The sequence below is a fragment of the Lissotriton vulgaris genome, chromosome 1_1 (genome assembly GCF_964263255.1).
Source record: "Lissotriton vulgaris chromosome 1_1, aLisVul1.2, whole genome shotgun sequence".
Taxonomy (NCBI): Eukaryota; Metazoa; Chordata; class Amphibia; order Caudata; family Salamandridae; genus Lissotriton; species Lissotriton vulgaris.
In genome coordinates this window covers 1,778,525,643-1,778,547,247 of record NC_141685.1, presented here as the reverse complement: position 1 = coordinate 1,778,547,247, position 21,605 = coordinate 1,778,525,643, and the positions used below count along the sequence as shown (strand labels likewise).

Here is a 21,605-nt window from a genome sequence, read left to right as displayed (position 1 = left end):
TGTCAGTATAATACAACAAAAAGAGTTGTTGTGGCAGTAGATGAGGAGTATCAAAAAAAAAATCAATGGGGGAAGGGATAACTTGTCCTGAGTAACCAGGGTTTTGTAATCTAATCGTTTCCTGTTCCGATAAAAAAACACTCATTCATGTTCCAAGGCTCAATGGCAGTGTATCTTGATTCTCCTCCTTTATGTTAGCAACGTGACAGCATCATCATAGGGTTTAGTTGTATGCTTCCTCCACCCGGAGGTAGACCACTGGTTAGTGCAGTAGTGATTAGTGATTAGGAAAGTGGGGTGTTCAATAAAAAGGCTTCTGTGACCAGTTTAAACAAATTTTAATTAATACTGGAGAAAAGCCTGGTTAAAAGAATTGGGCGTGCGTAGGAAGCTGGAGTTAGGGGGCTTCTGCACTTTCTATTGTCCATAAAAAGGTCGACATGTTTCAGCCACTAAATTGCCCATAAGGGGTCGGGTTGGCTTTCTTCAGGACCTGGTGTCTATAGTGAATAATGAAAAAAGAAGAGAAGATGACCTTATTTTGTAGGTAATTCTAGGAAAACTTTTCCGAATTTCGTAAGGCCTTTAAAGTACCTGTGGATATGAAAAAGAACGGGGGAGGGGGTAAGGGCAGACAATACAAACACATAGATAGCGTCAATGCGCAGTATCAAGGATGCTGTAGTGCTTGAGAAACTGAATAAAATTAAGGAACTCAAAATGGCAATTCTTAGTTACATAAGGCAAAATTCTCTCATTCCTTTTAGGCAAACTTTCTACCTCAGTGGTGTTCTAGATTGCAGATGGCGTGTTTCATCTCTGCCTGCTTCCGACTTTGACACCTGATTTGGTCTTTCTAGTCCTGGGTGGGATTGGTATGTGGAGTGTGGTAGAGATGTTGCGACAAGAGTTATCCAGCAGTGCTTGTGTTGAAATCATGGAGTCCATTCACTGCTCTGTAGTTTGCCACAAACTCGTTGGTGCTTACTATTCTAAAGTGCCCTATACAGAGAGTTGGGAACTTCCTCCTGATGCAAGGTGGAGGGAAGTAAAAATGGTCTGAACGAATGAGGCAGATAATGCAGTGGTAAAGAGAGCCCTGTAATTGTACTGTCAAATTCGAGGATTCCATATAGAATGTGAGTGCAAGTCTGAGTGTGTGGCCAGCTGTGTGTGTTGAACACACCATAATCACAGAAGTGACAACGAGCCATTACATATTCTATTTCGTGTTACATTCTGTAATTCTTTAATGTATGCAAAATACAAAAGGACACATGCTCCACATGTGATTAATTTAGTGCCTCTTTAGCAGAAGCAACAGAAATAAAAATTATTTTAGTAGAAACTAAACGTTTCCCTTATGATAGGTTAGCTGCATGGAATAAATACATGAATTATCACAATTCCGTACCGCCGGGAAACAAGCCCTTTGGCAATTCTCTGATACTGCTTGGACCAGGCCAGCTGAACATGTCAGTGTTGGGGATGTGACCCGAGTCCACACTGACCACGACAGATCTCGACACACAACTATTGGGCTGCACTGCTCGTTAACCTCATCACTGCAGCGCGAATTCCGCCACAGTGCTGAACATTCCGATTGCGGGCGTGGTCATGACGGCTCCCGGCCGTCATCAGCACACGCCCACCGTGACTCATGACGACCGGGAGCCGCCATGAGCATCGAAGAGGTTAAGCGAATATGCCACTGAAGTAGAAACAATCTGTAAGTAAAGTAGTCCTTCTGCCGATTGCTCGCTTGCAGATCTCAATTATCTTAGCAAGCATCGCTGGTACCAATGAAGGAGATGGAGCAGAGGAAAATCGACGATTGTTAAAATTACCTCCGACACATACATTAAGCAAGTAGATAATTGACAATGATCCTAAACCAAGAGTGTTAAATGACAACTTATAAACTTGGAAGACAATGGCATTTTTTTTGAACGCTTTAAAAAATTAAGGACAAAGAAAAGTCTATTTTCAGGAAAGTTGCCTTTTGTAAAACTGAATTATGCCAGTCTTGAACACCAGCGTAACTCCAGACTGAGAAGCAGTGGGGCAGGTACTCTAGATGGTAAATGATACTACTTTTAGACATGCACAGGTCCGATGTGATCATGAGGTGTCAAATCATCAGTTAAAAATGAGCATTTCAAAGACATATGGTGTTTCTCTGCAGCCACCGGAAAAAATCCCAGGACCCTTATATATGCATCCATCATTGTGTCATCTAATGTTTGTAGTCTGACTCCGAATGAAGCTTCACCGTCACACCTTGAAAGAGCGCTCTCGCATCTACCTTGAAAGAGCGCTCTCGCATCTCCACTCGCGGTTGAATCTTGGCCCTCTCTGTTTTGAGCCTTGTTCTTCATATTTGTCGCTGCAGCTTTGAACCCATCACCGCCACTTCATTTTCCCCCCAGATCTGTCTCCACATCTATTGTGGTCTTCTCAACCCTATTCAGGTTCTTCCACCATCCCCTCATCAGGTCTTACAGGGCATGGACACTAGCTTAGAGAAAGGTGGCCATTCCTTATACCATCAGGAACCAACTCGTATTGGTCATATGCATTTTGTGGTACCTGATGGCCTGTCAGACACTTCTTCCAATAGCCAGAACTGCCTCAGAAAACCCAGATCACTGTTTAGGTGACGTCTCATAATTTTGCTCAAAAGAAAGACATTTTGGGTTAATTTGACAACACATTTTAATACACGTCTGCATGGCATTTCTCCTTTCATCCTATCCCTTATTCTTCAATGTTTCACCAAGCCCCTGCAGCTAATGGTAACACTTGTGTTAAGCAGAAGAGTTTTCTAATAATTCTCTTTTCTTCTCACTCTAAAATAGTGTAAGCCATTTCAACAAGCTCGCATGGCCAAACTCCTCCTTGATCGAATGGCCTCACCCACGGAGCCTGAAGCTAAAGCTCTCATTCTCCAGATTGATGCATATCTCCTTCCTGCCTCGCGTTGCTAGGGTAACACAAAGAAAGAGGCAGAGTACATGCAAGAAACAAAAGCGTGATAGTTTGAGAAAGCATACTGTAGAGGAAAAGGCCTAACTGAAAGCATCATTGCAAAGAAAGACTACAATTTATAGGTTAACGCACACTATACATGACATATAGATAGCATTGGTACACGCAAGCGGGAACATGATCAATAACTCATTTAAATCAATGCAAATATAATGACTGTGTTGCTTACCTGCTGTCTCCAGCGTTGGACACATACAATTTCCCCAACAAATAAACCACAGAAAGGGCAGTGCAGCCACCAGATATGCTATACTTGGTTCTTTCTCTTTCGATTTGTAAATCCTGGCAAAATAAAGGCAGAAAGGAAAGTTGTTATAGACAACGTTTGGTAATAAATCCGCTCAGGATACTATAAGGAAGCAGGAACCATGTGATGACTTACACAGAAAAAGCAGAACAGAACCGTAGGCTGAGTTTCTTGTTGTTATTTTGTGAACCGTTGAACATTACTAGGAATTACGTCATAAGTATATATAAATAATGCAAACATAAGCACTATGTCCTCTGCATCCTCTGCCCTTCTTGTCCTTTTAGAAAACTCCAGACTTGAAAATGCTGAAAAAACCATTTCCCCAACGAGGGCACACACATACAACTCACACACACCACACACATGTTGGGTCGCACTGTTTGTCTAGTGTGGGCTTTATTTCTAAGCATGGGTACATCCTTAAATTTCCGCAACCCTCAGTCACTGTGGTTCAGGTGTTTGGACTGACTGACCATCCACGTATGTTTCAGCCAAGCCTAAGCTAAACTATTGGTGAGGAAGGATCCACTTTGAAATCCACCATGGAGAAACAGAGGAGCGGACCCTGGAGGATCGGTAATGTGGCTTAGGTATTATTGGGATGGAAAAGTCCTAGGAATGGTTATAGCCATGTACCCCTGCCCTGAGTGTCCAACTGTACTGTTACCTGGATCCCTAAAACCGATTTTTGTTGTTGCTGGCAAACACGGATCACTTGTGTGCGCCATGATATAGGCCTGTCCCATGGATTGCGGTCTTGTTTTATTGAGAGGGGCACCAAAAGCACTACCCTCATAGTAGTGTAAGGCTACTGCCTCCACAAAGAGATAAGCAGCATGAATGCATTGAGGGCAGCATGCCATGTAGTGATCGGTAGGAGTGAACAGGTCTCTTTTTAACATGTGTTACTGGAGTGAGACCTACAGGCTCACTCATCTTTTTACAGTTCCACTGCTGTGTGCTCAACTCGCCCTCAGCCTCAGTTAGATGTAAAGTGCTACGGAGCACATGAGCAGTGACTCTGCGCTGAATGGCACAATACAGAAAAGGTACAGTACTGAGCAGTGCACGCAAAGAGAATTCGTGTGCTGAACAGATGTATGCCTGGGATGCCACAATACATGGAGGCAACAGTACTGGACAGTATGTATGCACACTGAGTGCATGAGTGTCTGCAGTGGTCCATTATATGGATGTCACTGGGTTGCATTTTGGAAAACCCAGGCCTGAATTTTGAAGACATGAGAAGTAGAGGAATCCCCCCAGACAGATTTGTGGATTGTTGCATTCCTGTGAGCTGGGTGGGCACACTGGAGAAGGGAGAGACACTCCCCTGTACACTACTTAAGCTGCTGTTTGATTAAGTGAGAGATCACAGGGAAGGGGCCTGGACACATCTTGGGAAGGAGATGGGGCTGATAAGGCAATCATAAAGAGTAGGGCTGGGAACCCGGGATGAACCTGTTGATGCATATATCACTGTGGCCGCCATTTAGGTGTGAACTCTGGTCACTCCCATGGCTTGTATTGTTGGACTATCAGTTTCAGAGTCTCTTTTGTTGTGACTGTCAGCCTTTCAAGAGGAAGGGAGAGAAAGGAAGGGTGCATTTAAAAAGAAGCGGAACCCCAACATAAAACCTCAAAGACCCAGACCCTTGATCACATTTGGTGTCTGGAAATGGGAAGTGGAGATTGAGAGCCCAAAACGTTGTCACCTGACAAGCAGCCATACAGGCTGTTGGAAAAGGCAAAGCTCTGCAATACTTGTGTCTGTGATCAGAACTGGAGGCCAAGGCCTGCTAGCCTTCTGGCTGGGGGAGGGGACATCACTCAGGGAGACCAAGACCACCTGTTCTGAAGCCTGGAGCACCAGTGCCTGCCTGCTTGCCAACACCAGTGTTCCCTATGAGGAATAGGAGAGCATTGGAGGGAGTGAAGTCCAGTGGAGAGCCCTGTCGAGAGGACTCGTGGTGCGAGGAGACAGCCGCTGCACTGAGCAGGCCGTTGCCCATTTGCAGATTCACTTTGGTGACCCCCGAATGCAAGAAGAGGGCTGCTGGGGAGATAGCCATGATCTGAGTGCCGTTCGGGGAGAGTGAAGCCTATGCTGTATCGCTCTGGCAACCCTGTATACCAGGAGGGGCCGCCATGGAAGTTATTACTGCCGACAAGTGGAAAGACTTGTGCGGGCCTTAGCAGAGACCCCATATACCAGAAGGGGCTGCCGTGGTATAGACTGCCGTGCTGTCGAGATCAACGCCTTTCTTGAAGGTGCTGCAGTAACCCCATATGGCAAGAGGGGCTGCCAGTACCTAGTGAGGTCTGACGTTCGGGCCACCATCCAAGAACTGATGCTGTGAGCAGTGGGTTGAACTAAGCATCAAGGATTTTCCCCAGACCTGCCCTGTGGACTAAGGAGGATGCTGTCAGTGCATCCCCATATCACTGTAACCAGATTAGGAGTGCCAGGATCAACCTCTGGGGGGCGCTGAACTTACCCTGCAGGAGAAAGTAGCTGAGCACTTCTGATAGCTGTGGGAGTCGGCCACATAAGCCTAAGCTGCTGTGCCTCCCGCATGCAGACCGACTCGACTGATCAGTACCACAGCATTTAGAATGTTGCGCTGCTGGATGCTTCCTCGCTGCTGGATCGGGTACTTATTAAGGGCCCAGCGGGCTCCAGAGAACTCGCTGCTTAAGGTGCTGTGGTACCAAAGACACTTTTGACTACTTTCTAAGAGTCAGAGTGTACTTTGAGTAAGGCCTACTAAGGAACATTCCCTGGATGCAGCCACCAATGAATGGGGAATAACCTTTACCACAAACGAGTAGCGGGTGGGACAGGGATTTGCCAGTGAAACACTAGAGCCCTGACCTCAAGGGTACTGAGATATTGCTCAAAAATGCTGTAATACATCTTTAAATGTGTAGAGTAAGAAATACAAAATTTCATGTTAACATGAAAAAAAAAATGTGACCGCCCATTGATTTATTGACTTTGCTATGCACTCTTTGAGTTATGAGTTGTGTTTACTAACCTGTATTTACTCCCCAAACACCCACCCTCCGAAGGAACCTTTGACTGCTCGTCCACAGCTACCACTCGGAGTCAAGTGCAGAAAGGGTATATGGCCCCAACTACTCAGGATCCATTGTGTGCTGGGCCCAGGTACATCAGGAGTAAAAGGCCTCAACCACCACGGTTGGGCCTAAAAACCCCTGCGGGCCGCATGGCCCATTGAACGGGGTTCTGACAGTTATCCTACAGTGGTTCTGTGAGGGGGGCAAGCAAGGAATGAAATAATTAATGCATGAATCTCTTGCAGCACACTGAGCAGTGAAACTCTCCCTCAAGAAGTGCTGCTGTGGATCAAAAGGGAATTGTTCACGTTCTACACCCCATGTAGACCAGCTAGGGTCTCCTGCATGGTGGTTTGGGGCCCTCTGCTGCTGCCAACACACCATAATGGTGTTGCTTGAATTTTCAGAGACTCGTATGTATTTTAACAACAGTGAAGTATCATAAATCCTGGTGGAACACAACTGGTGATGGCCAGTGTTCCAATTTAGCTTTTCAAACAATCAGGTCATATTGCGATCAGACATTATGTCATTGAGAATTGGTTTGATATGATGCTTCTGCCTAAAGGGCTTGTTAAGGAGTATTAGTCTTATGGATATTTTCACTTATCCCGTTGTTTCGACTTCTGGGTCACCATAATTGTGTGCATGAATGGTGTTGGTTAGTTGCCTTCCTGATTATGTCTTCTAGCTCTAGCTTCCATTTAACTTTTGGAGGGATTGGAAAGGGGATTCGCCCTATGCCACTTGGCTCCAGATTCATATATATGAATACGTTTTGTTGACTTTTAGCACACCAACACCTTCAATGAGTCCTTTAACTTAGACTGTCCATGTCCTCCAAATCAAGTTCACTTGGGTTGAATGCGTTGTAAACGGGTATAGGTACCTCTTCTGTGAAGAAACTGATGAAGGTGTCCGTGACCATTTCACACATAAAGAAAATGGCATTTGTGCCAGTAAATTATACTTGAAGACCACACTTAGTAGGATGGACTTACACATCAGGAAATATTGCAGGCAGCCAAATATGCAGGTTGACTTTATCATGACCTATTTTGTTCCCTGTGTACCCCAGACACAAAGATCTCCCTCCAGGGCAGTGGGACAGAACCTCCACGGGAAACATCCACGAGGTGGTGTGGTCTTAGCCTTATTTTTCTTTTACTACTTCGCTGACACTGCCATTACATTAATTAATACACCAGGGGCCGTATTATACATTGTGCTCAGGGGGCACAGCGGGAACAATGGTATTACAGAAGGGGCCGCAGATGCTAGTGCGCCCCCTTCTGTAATACTGATAGCACTGGGACACATGTAGAGCCAGCGCTATCATGATAGGGCGTTCCCTTATTTACATAGGGGCGTGGTCCCATGCAAATGAGGGAATCTCTTTGCCTCTATGCCAGTGCCTTATTATAGATGCCAAGGAAAAACCAAAGGGGATGATGGATGGAGCGTTGACAATACAAACACTCACCCCCAGTCAATTGATCTGGGTTTAATCCATCACTATGCAATAATACTGGTGGTAGTGTTTCCCAAAAAGAGAAAACGTCCGCACCTTCTGTTAAATAATATTTCCAATGGGCACAGTCTACGTGTAATATCAAAAAGAGGTGCACTGGGAACCTGGTAAAACACCCACCACCAGGGATGTTAAACAAAGCAACTTAATGCTAGTATCAAGAAACAAGGAAATACCAAGTTACACAAGCACCCTCAAGCAAGTCAAGTATCAGAAAAATTTGCTGTAAAGCATTAATTATTTCAAAAAGTTTTTTTGAACACCAATATTAGACATGAGTTCATCTGGGATTGAGAAATTTCAAAATATGGATCCAAGACAGTTGTTATACTTGAAGATCTTTATTTTAGACACATTTAAAAGTTTTCCAGCTTTGCACTGCCGACACGTGTTTCGCCCACTCAGGGGCTTTTTCAAGGCTATCTTAGTCAGAAAAAAGAGGTCTGGCGGTCGGGAAGTTCATAAGGATCAAAGGATGTCAGATGTGTCAATGCTAGGAATCCTATTAATGGTAATGATAATAATCCCGGCGAGCTGTTCAGAGTGTGGATTCCACCTTGCTAGTTTCCATGTGTTGGATATATGATGAATCAAAAAGGTATGTCTTCATGTGGTTGTGCGAGTCACTGCATGGAGAGGAGTCCTTATTTGTGCCCAGCAGTGGAGAGTTGGTCCGTGCAGATTACTGAAAGACTTATCAAGGTCCGCTGGTGTATTTACATATATAATAAGGACTCCTCTCCATGCAGTGACTCTCTATCCAATGACACGACAATGCTGAGATACCGCAGCTCCGAATCACACCATTCCAGAGGATAATCAAGGGGAAACCTAGCTATAGCAGCAGTGAGGGGGAAAAGTTGGGACTTCCGCCAGTTGATATGGACACCGGAGACACCCCCAAAAGCGACCAACTCTCGCAAGAGCGAATTAAGGTTGTTCTCAGGGTCTTTAACATAAAGTGTAACGTCGTCAGCGTATAAAGAAATACCGACCTGCCGCTGAAGACAATTAAAGGCGCTCTGCTGGTGAAGCTGACGAATCCTGCATGCCAGCGGCTCAATGGCAATGGCAAACAAGAGGGGCGAGAGGGGGCATCCCTGTCGGGTCCCCCTTGTGAGAGGGAACGAGGGGGACAGCACCCCATTCACCACCACCCTCGCCATCGGATCAGTATATAAGAGCTTAACCCATGAGATGAAGATCCGGGGAAAGCCCATCCGACAAAGAACATCAATAAGATAGCCCCACTCAATGGAGTCAAACGCCTTAGTGGCATCCAGAAAGATGGCGGCAACCGGGATATCAGGAGCAATGGTCGACACAAGCGAAAACAAGGTGCGAAGATTGTGGGAGGTAGCACGGCCGGGCACAAACCCCGACTGATCAGATAGTACAATAACGGGCATGAGCTCGGCAAGTCTCACTGCCAAGACTTTCGCGAGAATTTTGACATCGCAGTTGAGCAATGAGAGGGGCCTATAGGAGCCCACATCCAAGCCTTCCCCGGCTTGAGCAGCGACGTAATGGCGACCTCCCGCATGGAGCACGGCAGACGCCCCTCCTCCAGGGACTCCTCAAAAACCTCGCGGAGAACAGGGGCCATGGTGTCCACGTAACACTTATAAAATTCAGCAGGAAGGCCATCCAGACCGGCGGCCTTCCCATTATTCAAAGACATGATGGCATTCCTGACCTCCTCCACCTCTAGGGGCCTACCTAAGAACGCTCGATGATCATCCGATAGCCAACAGAGTGCCAGCTCATCAAGAAATCCGCCATACCGCGTCTCACCAGTCTGCTGTGTCGTGTAAAGGTGTGCGTAATGGTCAATAAAAGTATGCTGAATCTCCGCAGTGTCCCGACAGCGAGTGCCATCCGGCGACACCAATTCCAACACGTCCGACCCATGCCTTGGATGTCTAGTAAGGGCAGCGAGGACCTTACCGGGCCGCTCCCCCTCACAGTATCGCCTCGCCGTCCAGTATTTTCCCCTATGTTTAGCCTCTCTAGCAGCCTCCTCTTCATACACGGAGAGTTTAGTACGGAACCGGGCCAGAAGATCGGGATCAGAGTCAACCTGCATCCTGCGTTCTAAATCTCGCAGGTCAGCTTCCAAGCCCTCGAGGGTCCGAACAATCAGTTTAAGAATTCCACAACTTTTAGAAATAGTGACTCCCCGGATCGTAACCTTGAACGCCTCCCATATAACCTCGACGCTGTCAACAGAGCCCTTGTTTCTAGGGAAGAACGCCTCTACCTCCTCGCCAAGCTCCTCCTTGAACACCGGGTCAAGCAACTCAGTCGGAAAAAGGCGCCAAGGCGGGCGCGGCCTATGCAGCCCGGGGACGGATAGAGCAACCTTCACCGGACAGTGATCAGAATACGTACGAGCCAGATGTGTAGCCTCCCGCAGGCCAGCTACCAACCCTCTAGAGAGAAACACATAGTCAAGTCTCGCCCATGAACGAGCATGTGTAGTGTAATGAGTACCCTTCTTAGTGGCAGGGTGGGTGTACCTCCAGCTGTCGATCAACCCAGCCTCCTCCACTATCCCACGCAATACTTCCCTAGCTTGCACATTATACTGAGGGCTCCCTTCCGATCTATCCGACTGGGCATGAAATGCAAAATTGAAATCCCCCCCCCCACACAATGTAAGTGGCATCCACAGCAAGCACATGACCCCACAATGTAACGAAAAAGATTGGCGTATCGACATTAGGAGCATAGCAATTAACAAACAGTACAGTGTTCTGTCCAAGCCGCCCCCACAGTAGCACATAGCGCCCCTCAGGGTCCCCCATAGATCCCAGTTCTTGAAATGCGAGCGATCTTTTAACAAGGATGACAACCCCGCGAGCATAAGAAGAATAGGAAGCAAACATCCTGGCCGCAGCCCACCTCCCGCCAAAGCTGGGGGAAGGAGCGGGACGCAGATGCGTCTCCTGGAGGAGGGCAACATGAATAGCATGCCTGTCCAAATACTGGATCACACTACGACATTTCCTGGCATCATTAAGTCCCCGTACATTCCAGGACAAAATCGATATCTGATCTACAACAGCAGTCGACATTAGCCAGTTTCCGGGCCCCACAGGACCCAATAAGCAAATACGGAACACCCAACTCCCAGCAACATCCAGCGACAGGACCCCACCCTAGGGAGCAGTCGTCCCCCCGCATACACTCCACACACATCCCAGCCATCTCCAAACCAAGCAACCAGAACCACAACAACCCCCCCCAGCTGAACCATCCATGCAACAAGCACTCAGAAAACACTACGCACAGCACGCAGCCAATCCAGCTCATACGGCCCACAACTCGCACACGCGTTCCTCGTGCAAAGCGCTCTCCGCCACGCGGCTGCCAAAGATGGCGGCCGTTCCTTCCGGGCCCATGGCGGACGGGGGCAAGGGCCTCAGGATCAATTCCGCCGAGAAGATAAATGGACCAGCCGAGGCAGCGGGCACGGAGCCGCGCCTGTGCACACAGACAATAGCAGCACTCCATCCACTGATCCCCGAGGCCTGGGCAAGCAAGTGTGGTCAGCTTCATCCCCACCCCACCGACCCACCTGATGACACCCCAACTATCAGGCCATGCGCACCCCCACCCCCCGTTCCCCAACACACATCCAGTCAACCAACAAAGGACTAGAATCCAAACCAAAGGTACAAGTGGGGCACACCCTCCGGGGAACCTTCTAGAGGTGCACGATACCACTCCCTCACACCACGCCAGTGTCCGAGCCAACGAGTATCAAACGGCCCCAGGCGCAGTGCGGGGGGGGTGGGTGCCCAGAGCTCGACACCAGATAGCACCATCCTGCGGTTCCATACCGACCCCAAGAACAATACGTACACTCTCACCTCAGGCAAGCCATGACCCCCGCACCAACAAAAATAAAAGCGGATATCAGTTAGGCCACCAATGCGGACAAGGAAGTCAGTAGAGGTCAGTGTAAGAGACAGATGTCCAGAATGTTCCAACACCAGAAAAAGAGAAACAAAGACCAAAGTCACCACAATCAGGCGACCTCCTCCTCAGCCGCCGAATGTTCATCCTCAGGGTCTCGATCGCCTCTTCGATCTGCAGCCGCTCGTTCGCGCTGGAGGTGCTTTACAAAATCCTCAGCATGCTGTGGGTTGGTGAAAAAATGTTGCTTAGCCTGGTGCGTCACTCTAAGTTTGGCAGGGTAAAGCAAAGCGTAGTCTACTTGTAGATCCCGAAGTTTCTTTTTCACCCCCAGGAACTTACGACGCTGGTCCTGCACCATCGGCGTGAAGTCGGGGTACATGGTGAAAGACACCCCATCGAAGTAGAGGGCCCGATTAGTGCGGGCAGCCTGGAGGGCAGCGTCCCGATCACGATAGTTTAAAAGGCGCGCGATGATGGGGCGCGGTGCGGCCCCAGAGGCCGGCCGAGGTCCCAGTGACCGATGCGCTCTCTCAACGATGAACTGGGATGAGAACGCTTCCGCCCCAATGGCGCCCACCAGTAGTCTCTCCACATAAGTTTCCATTTTGCCCACATTTGTGGACTCCGGCACACCTACAATGCGAACGTTATTGCGCCTACTCCTCGCCTCCAACTCCTCATTCTTAGCGGCAATTACACGCAATATATTGTCCATCCTCGCCAGTTGGGTGGTATGGGTGGCTGCCGTGTCGTCGTGGTCCGAAATGCGCTGTTCCGCCGTTGTCAGGCGCTCCTCATGCACGTCCAGCTTCTGGACGACCGCATCCATGCGCGACGATATCTTGTCCACCTTGTCCACTATCGTGGCAAACCCCTGCCTCATCTCCTGCATCATCTGGGTAAAGTCCGGTGGTGGTGGCTGCGGCACACTATCAGCGACAGGCGGGGGGGGAGACCGCGAAGTCCCAGCATCCTGGAGCAACCGCGTTCCCCTCCTAGCTCCGCCAGAGTCAAAGGACAACTTGGATTGTTTAGTGTCCGGCTTCCCCATAATGGTATGCTAGTAGTGCAGCGGGGGACCAGAGCAAATAAGAGTTAGGATGTAGGCCGGACAAAGGGCACGGACACAAAACCGAACCGTGGGGGCACGAGCAGGCCAGCGCGCCACGCCACTCCCAACAACGAAAAAATGGCCGTCTCCGCTCCCAGACCAAAGGGGCGATCCCCCAGACGACCAGAAGAAGATCCGCTGTGTCTCCGTGAGCAATGGTATCTGGGCAGGCAGATGTAGGAGCCAAGAAATCAGTCCAATGGCAAAGAAGAGTCAAACAGCCTGCCCGGCCAGCGAGCGAGCCCGGTGGAGAGGGGCAGAGCAGGGCCTACACCCCACGTGCAGAGCCACGGGCTGGCATGAATGATGACGCCGGGCCAAGGGACACCAGACCTCCAGAGCGCCAGTCGGGGAAACTTGGAATCCTCGTAACTTCGGCCAGCAACCTCCGAATGGCCCAGGAGTTGGACCGTGGGTGGTCAGTCGATATCCTAGTAGATCTATAGGGTCAGATCAGGGCGCAACGATGGTAATCAGGATCCCTAGGCGGATAATAGCTCCGGGCAGCAGGAGCCTCACGACAGTGCGGCCATTCTGCAGTGCGCCCTCTAGCGCCCGAATTTACAGTTGCTGTTTTGCAGAAAAATGAGTTTTGCAAAACTGAAAGCACTCAGCAGGTGCAAAAGTTCAACTTCAAACTCATCATTAGTAACCATTCCCTGTAGTGCTTCCTGACTGGGGCCCCTCCAGAGTTCAGTTGCTAGTTGCAACAATTGTATGACCCTGCTCTGACCCCCACAGCAGGCTCATAGAATAGCTACAAGTAGGCCACAAAGGTCCTGGAAAAAAAATTTGCACTGCAACAGAAAGCAAATTACAGATAAGGAAGCAGGTGCCAGACTGGAATTTTAAAACAGTGACACATTAATAAATCAACCCCAAATTAATTCATGTCAGTTGAAGCAGGGCAGGTGCGCTTGCTTCCCCCCCCCATAATCTACAGTGATGATGAACCAGAGGGTGGCATTGATGTACCAGAGGGTGGCATGGGTGAAACAGAGGGTGACCGTGGTGAAACAGAGGGTGCTGGGAACCTGTGATGATGAACCAGACGTAGAAACAACATTGCAAACACAAAAAAAAAATCCGCAAATTCGCGAGAATTCGCGGATTTTGAGGATTGCGAGTTCGCAAATACGCAAATTCGCGAACGCCAGATTCGCAAAATTCGCCCATGCTTACCACCGAACCTCAGACCCTCAATCTACGGAACTACACAACAAGCGCTATACGAAGAGGTTTGAGTTGAGCATCAAACTGAGGACCGGCGAAATATAGTGGTCTGAAATAACCCCCCCTGCAGGTGTGTCGGGGGCGCGTGCAGGGGAAGCCTTGGAGACCTCGCGCAGGAGGGTGGATAGCGCCATGCGTTTATTCACAGAGAAGAGGGGTGTGGTTTTATCTTGTATGGGTTACTGCACGCCAAGTTCACAGGGTGTTAAGAATCAGATGGGATACACCTGTCCAAAAGGGGAATGGACCTATTCTTGCTTGATCTGGGGGAGGCCTTGGAATCAGCAGGGGATAGGTAACTAAGTCTATCGTGGTGGGGCGCCCTGGGGTGATGGTGGCCACACCCTGTGCTGTGGCAGAGTTACAGGGTGATCCAGAGGCTGTAAGGTACAGTAAGGGTACCCTCTGCACATGGCTGGACTGGCCATAGCAGGCATCGGCCAATCCCCCGGTGCGCTGCACGGGTAGCGGCCGGTTTAGGGCCCCTGGTGGCCGTTTTTGCAGCAAAATCGGCCCTGGACCAAAATCGGCCGAAAACCGGCTCCGGCAAAGAGCTCGGCGGCACCTCCAACTCCCCCCCTCACTGGGGAGGGGAGGGCTGGCCGAGCACTTTGCCAGTGCCTGTTGTGGTTCCCAGTCCGGCCCTGCCTCTGCAGGAGCACAGTAAGGGTGCAAAAGTCAAAAATCCCCAGGGAGGTCCTCACGTTGGACCCTGGAGGAGCGAAGGCGCCCCGTTAGCCCTTCGGGCAGTTGTGGACCTGAGCAACCGGGGTTTGCCTGCACTGCTCCGCCCCCCTGAGCTGGGAGGGGCATGAGTAGGGGGGTGGACAGGCGGTCCGCCGGTGGGAGGGACTATCCCCTCCCCCAAATTGACAAACACCGGTTGGCGAGGGCCACCTGGTAGGTTGGCTCATCAGGTGGGCAGGCAACGAGGGGCTGCCTGCCCTGGGATCGCCCGTAAGATAACCCACCATGTTGGCATATTTGTTATGCAAATAAACCTGCAGCAATTTTCTCCACTAAAAATGTGTTTTGTCTGATTATTTTTCTGAAGTATTGCTGTGAGAGGGATGGGGAGTGTTGCCGATATTGGTACTATGTGCAGTGACCCCAGGCGGCGGCAGGAAGGTGATCAATGGAGGGGAAAATGTTGCCTTGCAGGAGCAGCAACTCTCCACCAGTCTTGGTAGAGTGGTCAGGCGGGGACTACAGCCCAATTATAACTGAGAAGCACAGATTACACCCGGTATTTCCGCTCACCTCATAATCAGTGCTTAAGTGCCTTGCGAGGATGACAACTGCCGTCCCTTGATTCTGTGGCGGACACAAGCCATCGCGCCTGGTCTCGTCCGTTTGCTGATCGTTCCTGATTGTAAAGAACATCACCAATCCGCCGCCAGAAACGTATCCAAGCTGGCTGCTCGTTCTATTCCTAATCCCTGTAATAGGACCTTGCGTCCTTGACCTCCCTCCTGCCCCTTGGAACCACTGACTCCCGCATTCTCGAGAATTCCTGGAACCCCTCCGCACTCACGCGGCCATCAAGCATTGGCGCTCCGCAATTACCGGGCATCCTTGACTTCCCTCCCGCTCCTTGGAACCACTGACTCCCGCTATCTCGAGAGATCCTGGAACCCCTCCGCCTCCACGCGGTCATCAACCGTTGGCGCCCCACATAACCGCAGCGCCCCGACCTACACATCCCCCCTCAGGGCATCCAGAAGCGTTGTTACACGCCAGGACTACAACTATCTAGACTATGTGTCCTTGATTCTCCACTGATTGGAAGGGTCATGGTTAACCTCCAGGCAATGTATTTTTAGCCCTGATGAGGATCCTTTATTTTACATAGGATCAAAACGCCGTCGACAGTTTATGTAGTCCTTACGCTAGTTTCCCATTCGGTTACTCAACTGTGTTTATTACATGTGGTCAGCTTGGTTATAATTTAACTCATTACCAGCGTCCCCTACCTTGGAATTGCCTGCCACATTACCCCTTTATGTAATGTCTTTTGGTTATCCCCTTGTGTTATATGTATTGGATGCAGGACTGTATCTGTTGTAACTGTTATAATTGTTATTATGCAGAGTGCTATGTTGTATAGTATGTTTTCCTTTTCCATGAACTGGCATCATCCAGTGTCATCATGGAATGTTCAATACGTATTTATGTGATGTCACTGTAACTGTTTGACAGATGACAGCTGACTCCCGTGGTGACTGTTGTTCCTATTCCCGCTCCCTGCGGGCCCTTTGTGTTATTATAAATAAAGTAACAATTGACAACACTCCTGGTTTGTCATGCTGTTACGCTACAATTGGCGACGAGGACTGGTGACAAAAGGGCCTGCGGAAGAAAACGGAGGACTCACGAGTTTGATTGATGAGGCTTGTGGTCCAAGTAAGGAGCGTATTGAAGGAAATGGACTAATGAAGATTAAAGTCACATGGAGTAAGTACACCGTGATGTATGGCAAGCGCTGATGAAAGGAGAACTCTTTTGAATGAAAGTAATTGGAAAAGGAGTGAAGCGCGTAAAGTACTGCTTTGGAAAATAAACAACAGTGAAAACGAATCTACGTGTGCGCGTAAAGCAAGCCAGGCTGAGTGAAATAAGTAAAGGCTGAAGCGCTTCGGATGAAGAGAAGTACCTGTGAAACCGTCAGTGTTTTCACCTCAGAATTTGGCGCGCTTCCCTGTCAGAGCTCAGGTGAAGGCGCAATCAGTTACCTCAGCTGTGCTGCGTGAAGCATGCCGGGAGTGTAAGCTCATTGGACTGTGGCAACGCACGTCATCGTACGTGTGCTGCGTGCGGCCATTTTCGAAATTGATTGTGCCTCTGAATAAACAAATACGAGGCGGTTTACACTCGCAAAGAAACACCGCGCTGGAAAAGGTATTTCGGAAGGAAATAGTAAAAGACACAAGTAAGCAAAATAGTTTACAAACGGATAAAGAGCATAGTATATATCAAAATATTGAAGTGAAACAAAACGAAGAAAGAAAGATCTGAAAGGAATAATATAGGAATCTGTGCAAAACATGGCAGAATGCAACAACATATGTGCACCTCCTCGATTTCTAGATGAGCCTGGAAAACCCACAATGAAGTGGAAAAAATGGATAAGGGCATTTGAGAATTATATTGTATCAATTGATGGAAAGGCATTTGATGCTGAAAGGAAATGTTCATTGTTGTTTGGACTATTAGGTAAAGCAGGTCAGGATATTTTTGACAGCATGCCCGAATATGAGAGTCCACCAGGAACATTTGTGCCTCTTAATGAATACCAAGAAGCATTGAAAAGATTAGAAAAACAATTCGATGAGGAGAATAATATTATGGTTGCAAGACATGAGTTTGCTCTAAGAAAACAACAAGAAGGGGAAACGGTCGATGAATACATTGCATGTTTGAGAATTCTAGCCGTAGAGTGTGAATATGAAGAGATGACAGATGTATATATAAGAGATCAGATTGTTTTCTATTGCTATTCTAAAAAGGTGCAGGAGAGATTGTTGGCATGCAAAAGGCCAACCTTACAAGAGGTTATAGATATTGCTAGGGGTATAGAGAGATCGCTAGTATCTACCAAAGCATTATCAACAGCAGGAAATAACACTAATGTATTTTATTTGCAGGAAAAAAGGAAGAGTGATGGTAAGACATACGAGAAAAATGTGGTTGAAAGAAAGGTAGGAGGCAAGCAATTGAGCTGTTTCAGATGCGGATCTAATGAGCATTTAGCTGATTTCAAGAATTGTCCTGCAGTTGGTAAAAAGTGTATCAAATGTAAAAAGTATGGTCATTATTCGACGTTATGTAAAACTAAAAGGATGAGTAATAACATGAACATAAACACTGTTGGGGACTTTGACGAAGAAATGTGTTCAAACATTGTTCTATATGTTGAGATGGAGGAGGGTAGAATAAAGGGTCCTGTAGGAGATGTGAAAATAGGCGAAGTTGAGCTAAAATTCACTGCAGATTCAGGAGCACCCATAACAACCATATCAGATGTCCGTTTCGAGGAAAAATGGCAGAATGTCAAATTAGAGGAATCAGATGTTAACCCCAAAGCATTTGGGGAGAAGGAAATAAATATGTTAGGATATTTCATTGACACAGTGAGTTTCAGGGGGAGAGTAATCGAGACAAAAATTTATGTGGCTGAAAAAGGGAGAATATTAGTGGGGTGGAGAGATCTAGCCCAGCTAGGTGTCATATTGGTGCCTGGAGCCAAAGACCCGATTATCTTGAGAGAGGAATGGGTGAATAGCATAAGCATAGAGGTGGATAAAGTAGACTTGAAAGCCACACTTGAAAAACATAAAGAGGTGTTTAAAAATGAAATAGGTTGTGTAAAAGGTTTTAGCCATGACATCAAGTTGAAAGAAGGTGCAGTACCATGTAAGCATAAAGTAAGAACCATACCATTGTCTATAAGGAAAGAATTGAAGGAAGTACTTGAGAAATTGATGAAAGAAGGAGTAATTGAGGAAGCAGAAGAGTCTGAGTGGGTTTCTGCTATTGTTGAATCAAAAAAGAAAAAAACAGGGGACATCAGGTTGTGTGTGGACCTGAGGTCGTTAAATAAAAACATAATTGTAAACTGTCATCCACTACCAAAAATTCAAGAAATACTTCAGTCAATATCAGGTTCCAAATTCTTCTCACTGATTGACTTAAGAGCTGCATATCACCAGGTTTGTTTGTCTGAAAGGTCTAAAAAACTAACCACTTTCATCACCCCATTCGGGGCATTTAGATATGTGCGTCTACCATTTGGATTAGCATCCTCTTCAGGTGTCTTTCAAAAACTCATGGACGTCCTGTTTGGGGAAATGAAAGGGGTAGAAGCCTTTCAGGACGACATTCTTTTGCATTCAGAGACGGAACAAGATCACATGAAGTTAATTGGAAAAGTGTTGGATATATTAAAAAAGAAAGGTATGACTGTCTCAAAGGACAAATGCAAGTTTATGACAAAAGAGATTGAGTACCTGGGGCATGTCTTGACAGCGGAAGGCATTTTGCCTAAAGATGACTTAGTACATGCTATAAGGGAGGCCCCGGAACCCAAAGACAAGGAGACCCTCAAATCATTCCTTGGCCTCAGTGAATATTATGCCAAGTTCATACAGAAATACGCGGAAAAAGTGGAACCTCTCAGAAGACTATTAAAAAAGAATGTAGTGTTTAAGTGGGCTAATGAGCAAGAACAAGCTTTCAAAACGATCAAAGAAGAAATAGCATGTGCACCTGCATTGAAACCCTATGACCCGTTATTAGAAAACATTGTAACTGTGGATGCGAGTAGTGATGGAATTGGTGCTGTGTTTTGTCAGAAGAAAGGAAATGAAGAGAACACCATTGCTTTCATTTCTAGGAAACTAAATGAGACAGAGATCAATTACAGCACGATTGAGCGTGAAACTTTAGCATGTGTATGGGCGGTGCACAAACTAAAAGACTATCTATGGGGAAAAAGCTTCACCCTAGTAACTGACCACAAGCCATTGATATACATGATGGACACCAAAGGTCGAGGCAACGGAAATGCAAGCTCAAGGCTGATAAGATTGATGTCAAAACTACAAGAATTCAATTTCAAAATTGAGCACATAAAAGGGGGCAAAAACAGTAGAGCAGATTGCTTGTCACGTTTGCCAGTACGGAATCAAAAAGAAGAAGAGCAGGATGACACTGAATGCGTGATGGCTCTAATTGATGCTACAATGATATGTGAAGGGTCAATCACTGACAAAGAATGGCAGCAGAGTATGGCTAACGACAATACTCTAGCAAAAGTAACTGCTTATATACAAACAAAATGGCCGCATGTAAGGAATCTCCAAAAAGAACTTAGAAACTACCAGCAGGTGAGCGATGAGTTAACTTTGGAAAATGGTTTCTTAAAAAGAGGTGAAGTGTTTGTGCCGCCATATGATCTCAGACAGAAAATTATAAAGCTGGCCCATAGAGGTCATCCAGGTACCACTGCCACAAAGAATGTGCTAAGGATGCACTATTGGTGGCCAGGGGTAGATAGCGAGGTAAGAAGCTATGTAGACAAATGTGAACAATGTTTAAGGTCGGATAAACATTGGAGAGTTGAGAGAAATGAATTGCAAATGGTGGAAATCCCAGAAGGACCCTGGGCAAAAATAGCGATAGACTTTGCAGGACCATTCAACATGTTGACAAATGAATGCAAGTACTTAATAGTCTTAACGGACTACTATTCAAAATGGGCGTGCTACAAATTTGTGAGCAAGGTTACAACAGAAGAGGTCATAAAGTTTTTGAAGAAAATATTTGACAATGAGGGACTACCAAAGGTCCTAGTATCAGACAATGGATCACAATTAGTGTCACAAATGATGATCGAGTTCTTAGAAAAGTCTGGAATTGCACAGGAAAAAACACCACTGTACAGCCCAAAGAGCAACGGCCAGGTAGAAAGAATGAACAGGTTTTTTAAAGAAGGGATTCAAATGGCCATTGCAAATGACATGGATGTAAAAGAATTCATCAGAGTAAAAATAAATGTGTACAACAATACGCCTAAAGAGGCAACTGGGTATACCCCGTTTTACTTGATGCGAGGAAGAGCATGTAACAACATCATAACACCCAAAATAGGCGGATGGAAAGGAAAGGAAATTGAGGCAAGAGAAATATGTGAGAATGAGCTCAAAGTGAAAGAGAACATTGAAAAGAAACAGATGAAAAACAAAGAATACTCTGATAGAGTAAACAGGGTAAAAGACAAACATGTTACATCTGGAGATTGGGTATTAATAAAGAAGCCTGGTTTGGTGAGTAAGGGAGAAACAAGGTTCAGTAAACCCATGAAGATCAGTAAAGCATCAAGTAGTGCAGTGTACATAGTAGGCGAAGGATGGCCGCCGGGTAGGGAGCTCCTGTGAGGAGCTCCCAGTGCTGGGGATCCCACTCGGGCATTATCCCTGTTAGCACCTACCAGCACGACGGAACGAAAGGAGAAAGAAGAGCGGAACGAAAGAGTAACTGGATCGAGTAACTGGATTGATCAATGACCCCTGAAATGCCCCGAGCGGACCTTCGATTCTGACACCCTCATCGCTGACTGATCGACACCGCAGACCACCCTGCCACCAGCCCTGCACTGGACCCAAGGCGGCATAAGAGATGAGCACCAATAGGGGCGGCTGAACTACAGGAGCCTAGTCCAGACAGCTCAGTGACTCGGAGAGTTGGAAGTGGTCCCCCGCTACAAGGCGGAGGAGGGCACTGGAGCTCGGGTGAAACTCCAGGAGCCTAGTCCAGACAGCTTGACGACGTCGGTGAGGTGGAAGTGGTCCCCCGCTACAAGGCGGAGGAGGGCACTGGAGTTCGGCTGCTGACCCATCCCTAGAAGCTCAAAGGCACACACGGATGAA

The 21,605-nt window shown here is 47.5% G+C and overlaps 1 protein-coding gene across 2 annotated transcripts in view; it reads right to left on the bottom strand.

The window, feature by feature from the left end:
* PPM1H (protein phosphatase, Mg2+/Mn2+ dependent 1H) overlaps window positions 1-21,605 on the bottom strand; it is a 654,208-nt gene that overhangs the window by 211,307 nt on the left and 421,296 nt on the right. For both annotated transcript variants that reach the window (XM_086919094.1, XM_086919095.1), the window contains one exon: window positions 3,218-3,330. In XM_086919094.1, coding sequence (XP_086775220.1) covers window positions 3,218-3,330 — 113 coding nt within the window. The remainder of the gene's footprint in view (window positions 1-3,217; window positions 3,331-21,605) is intronic.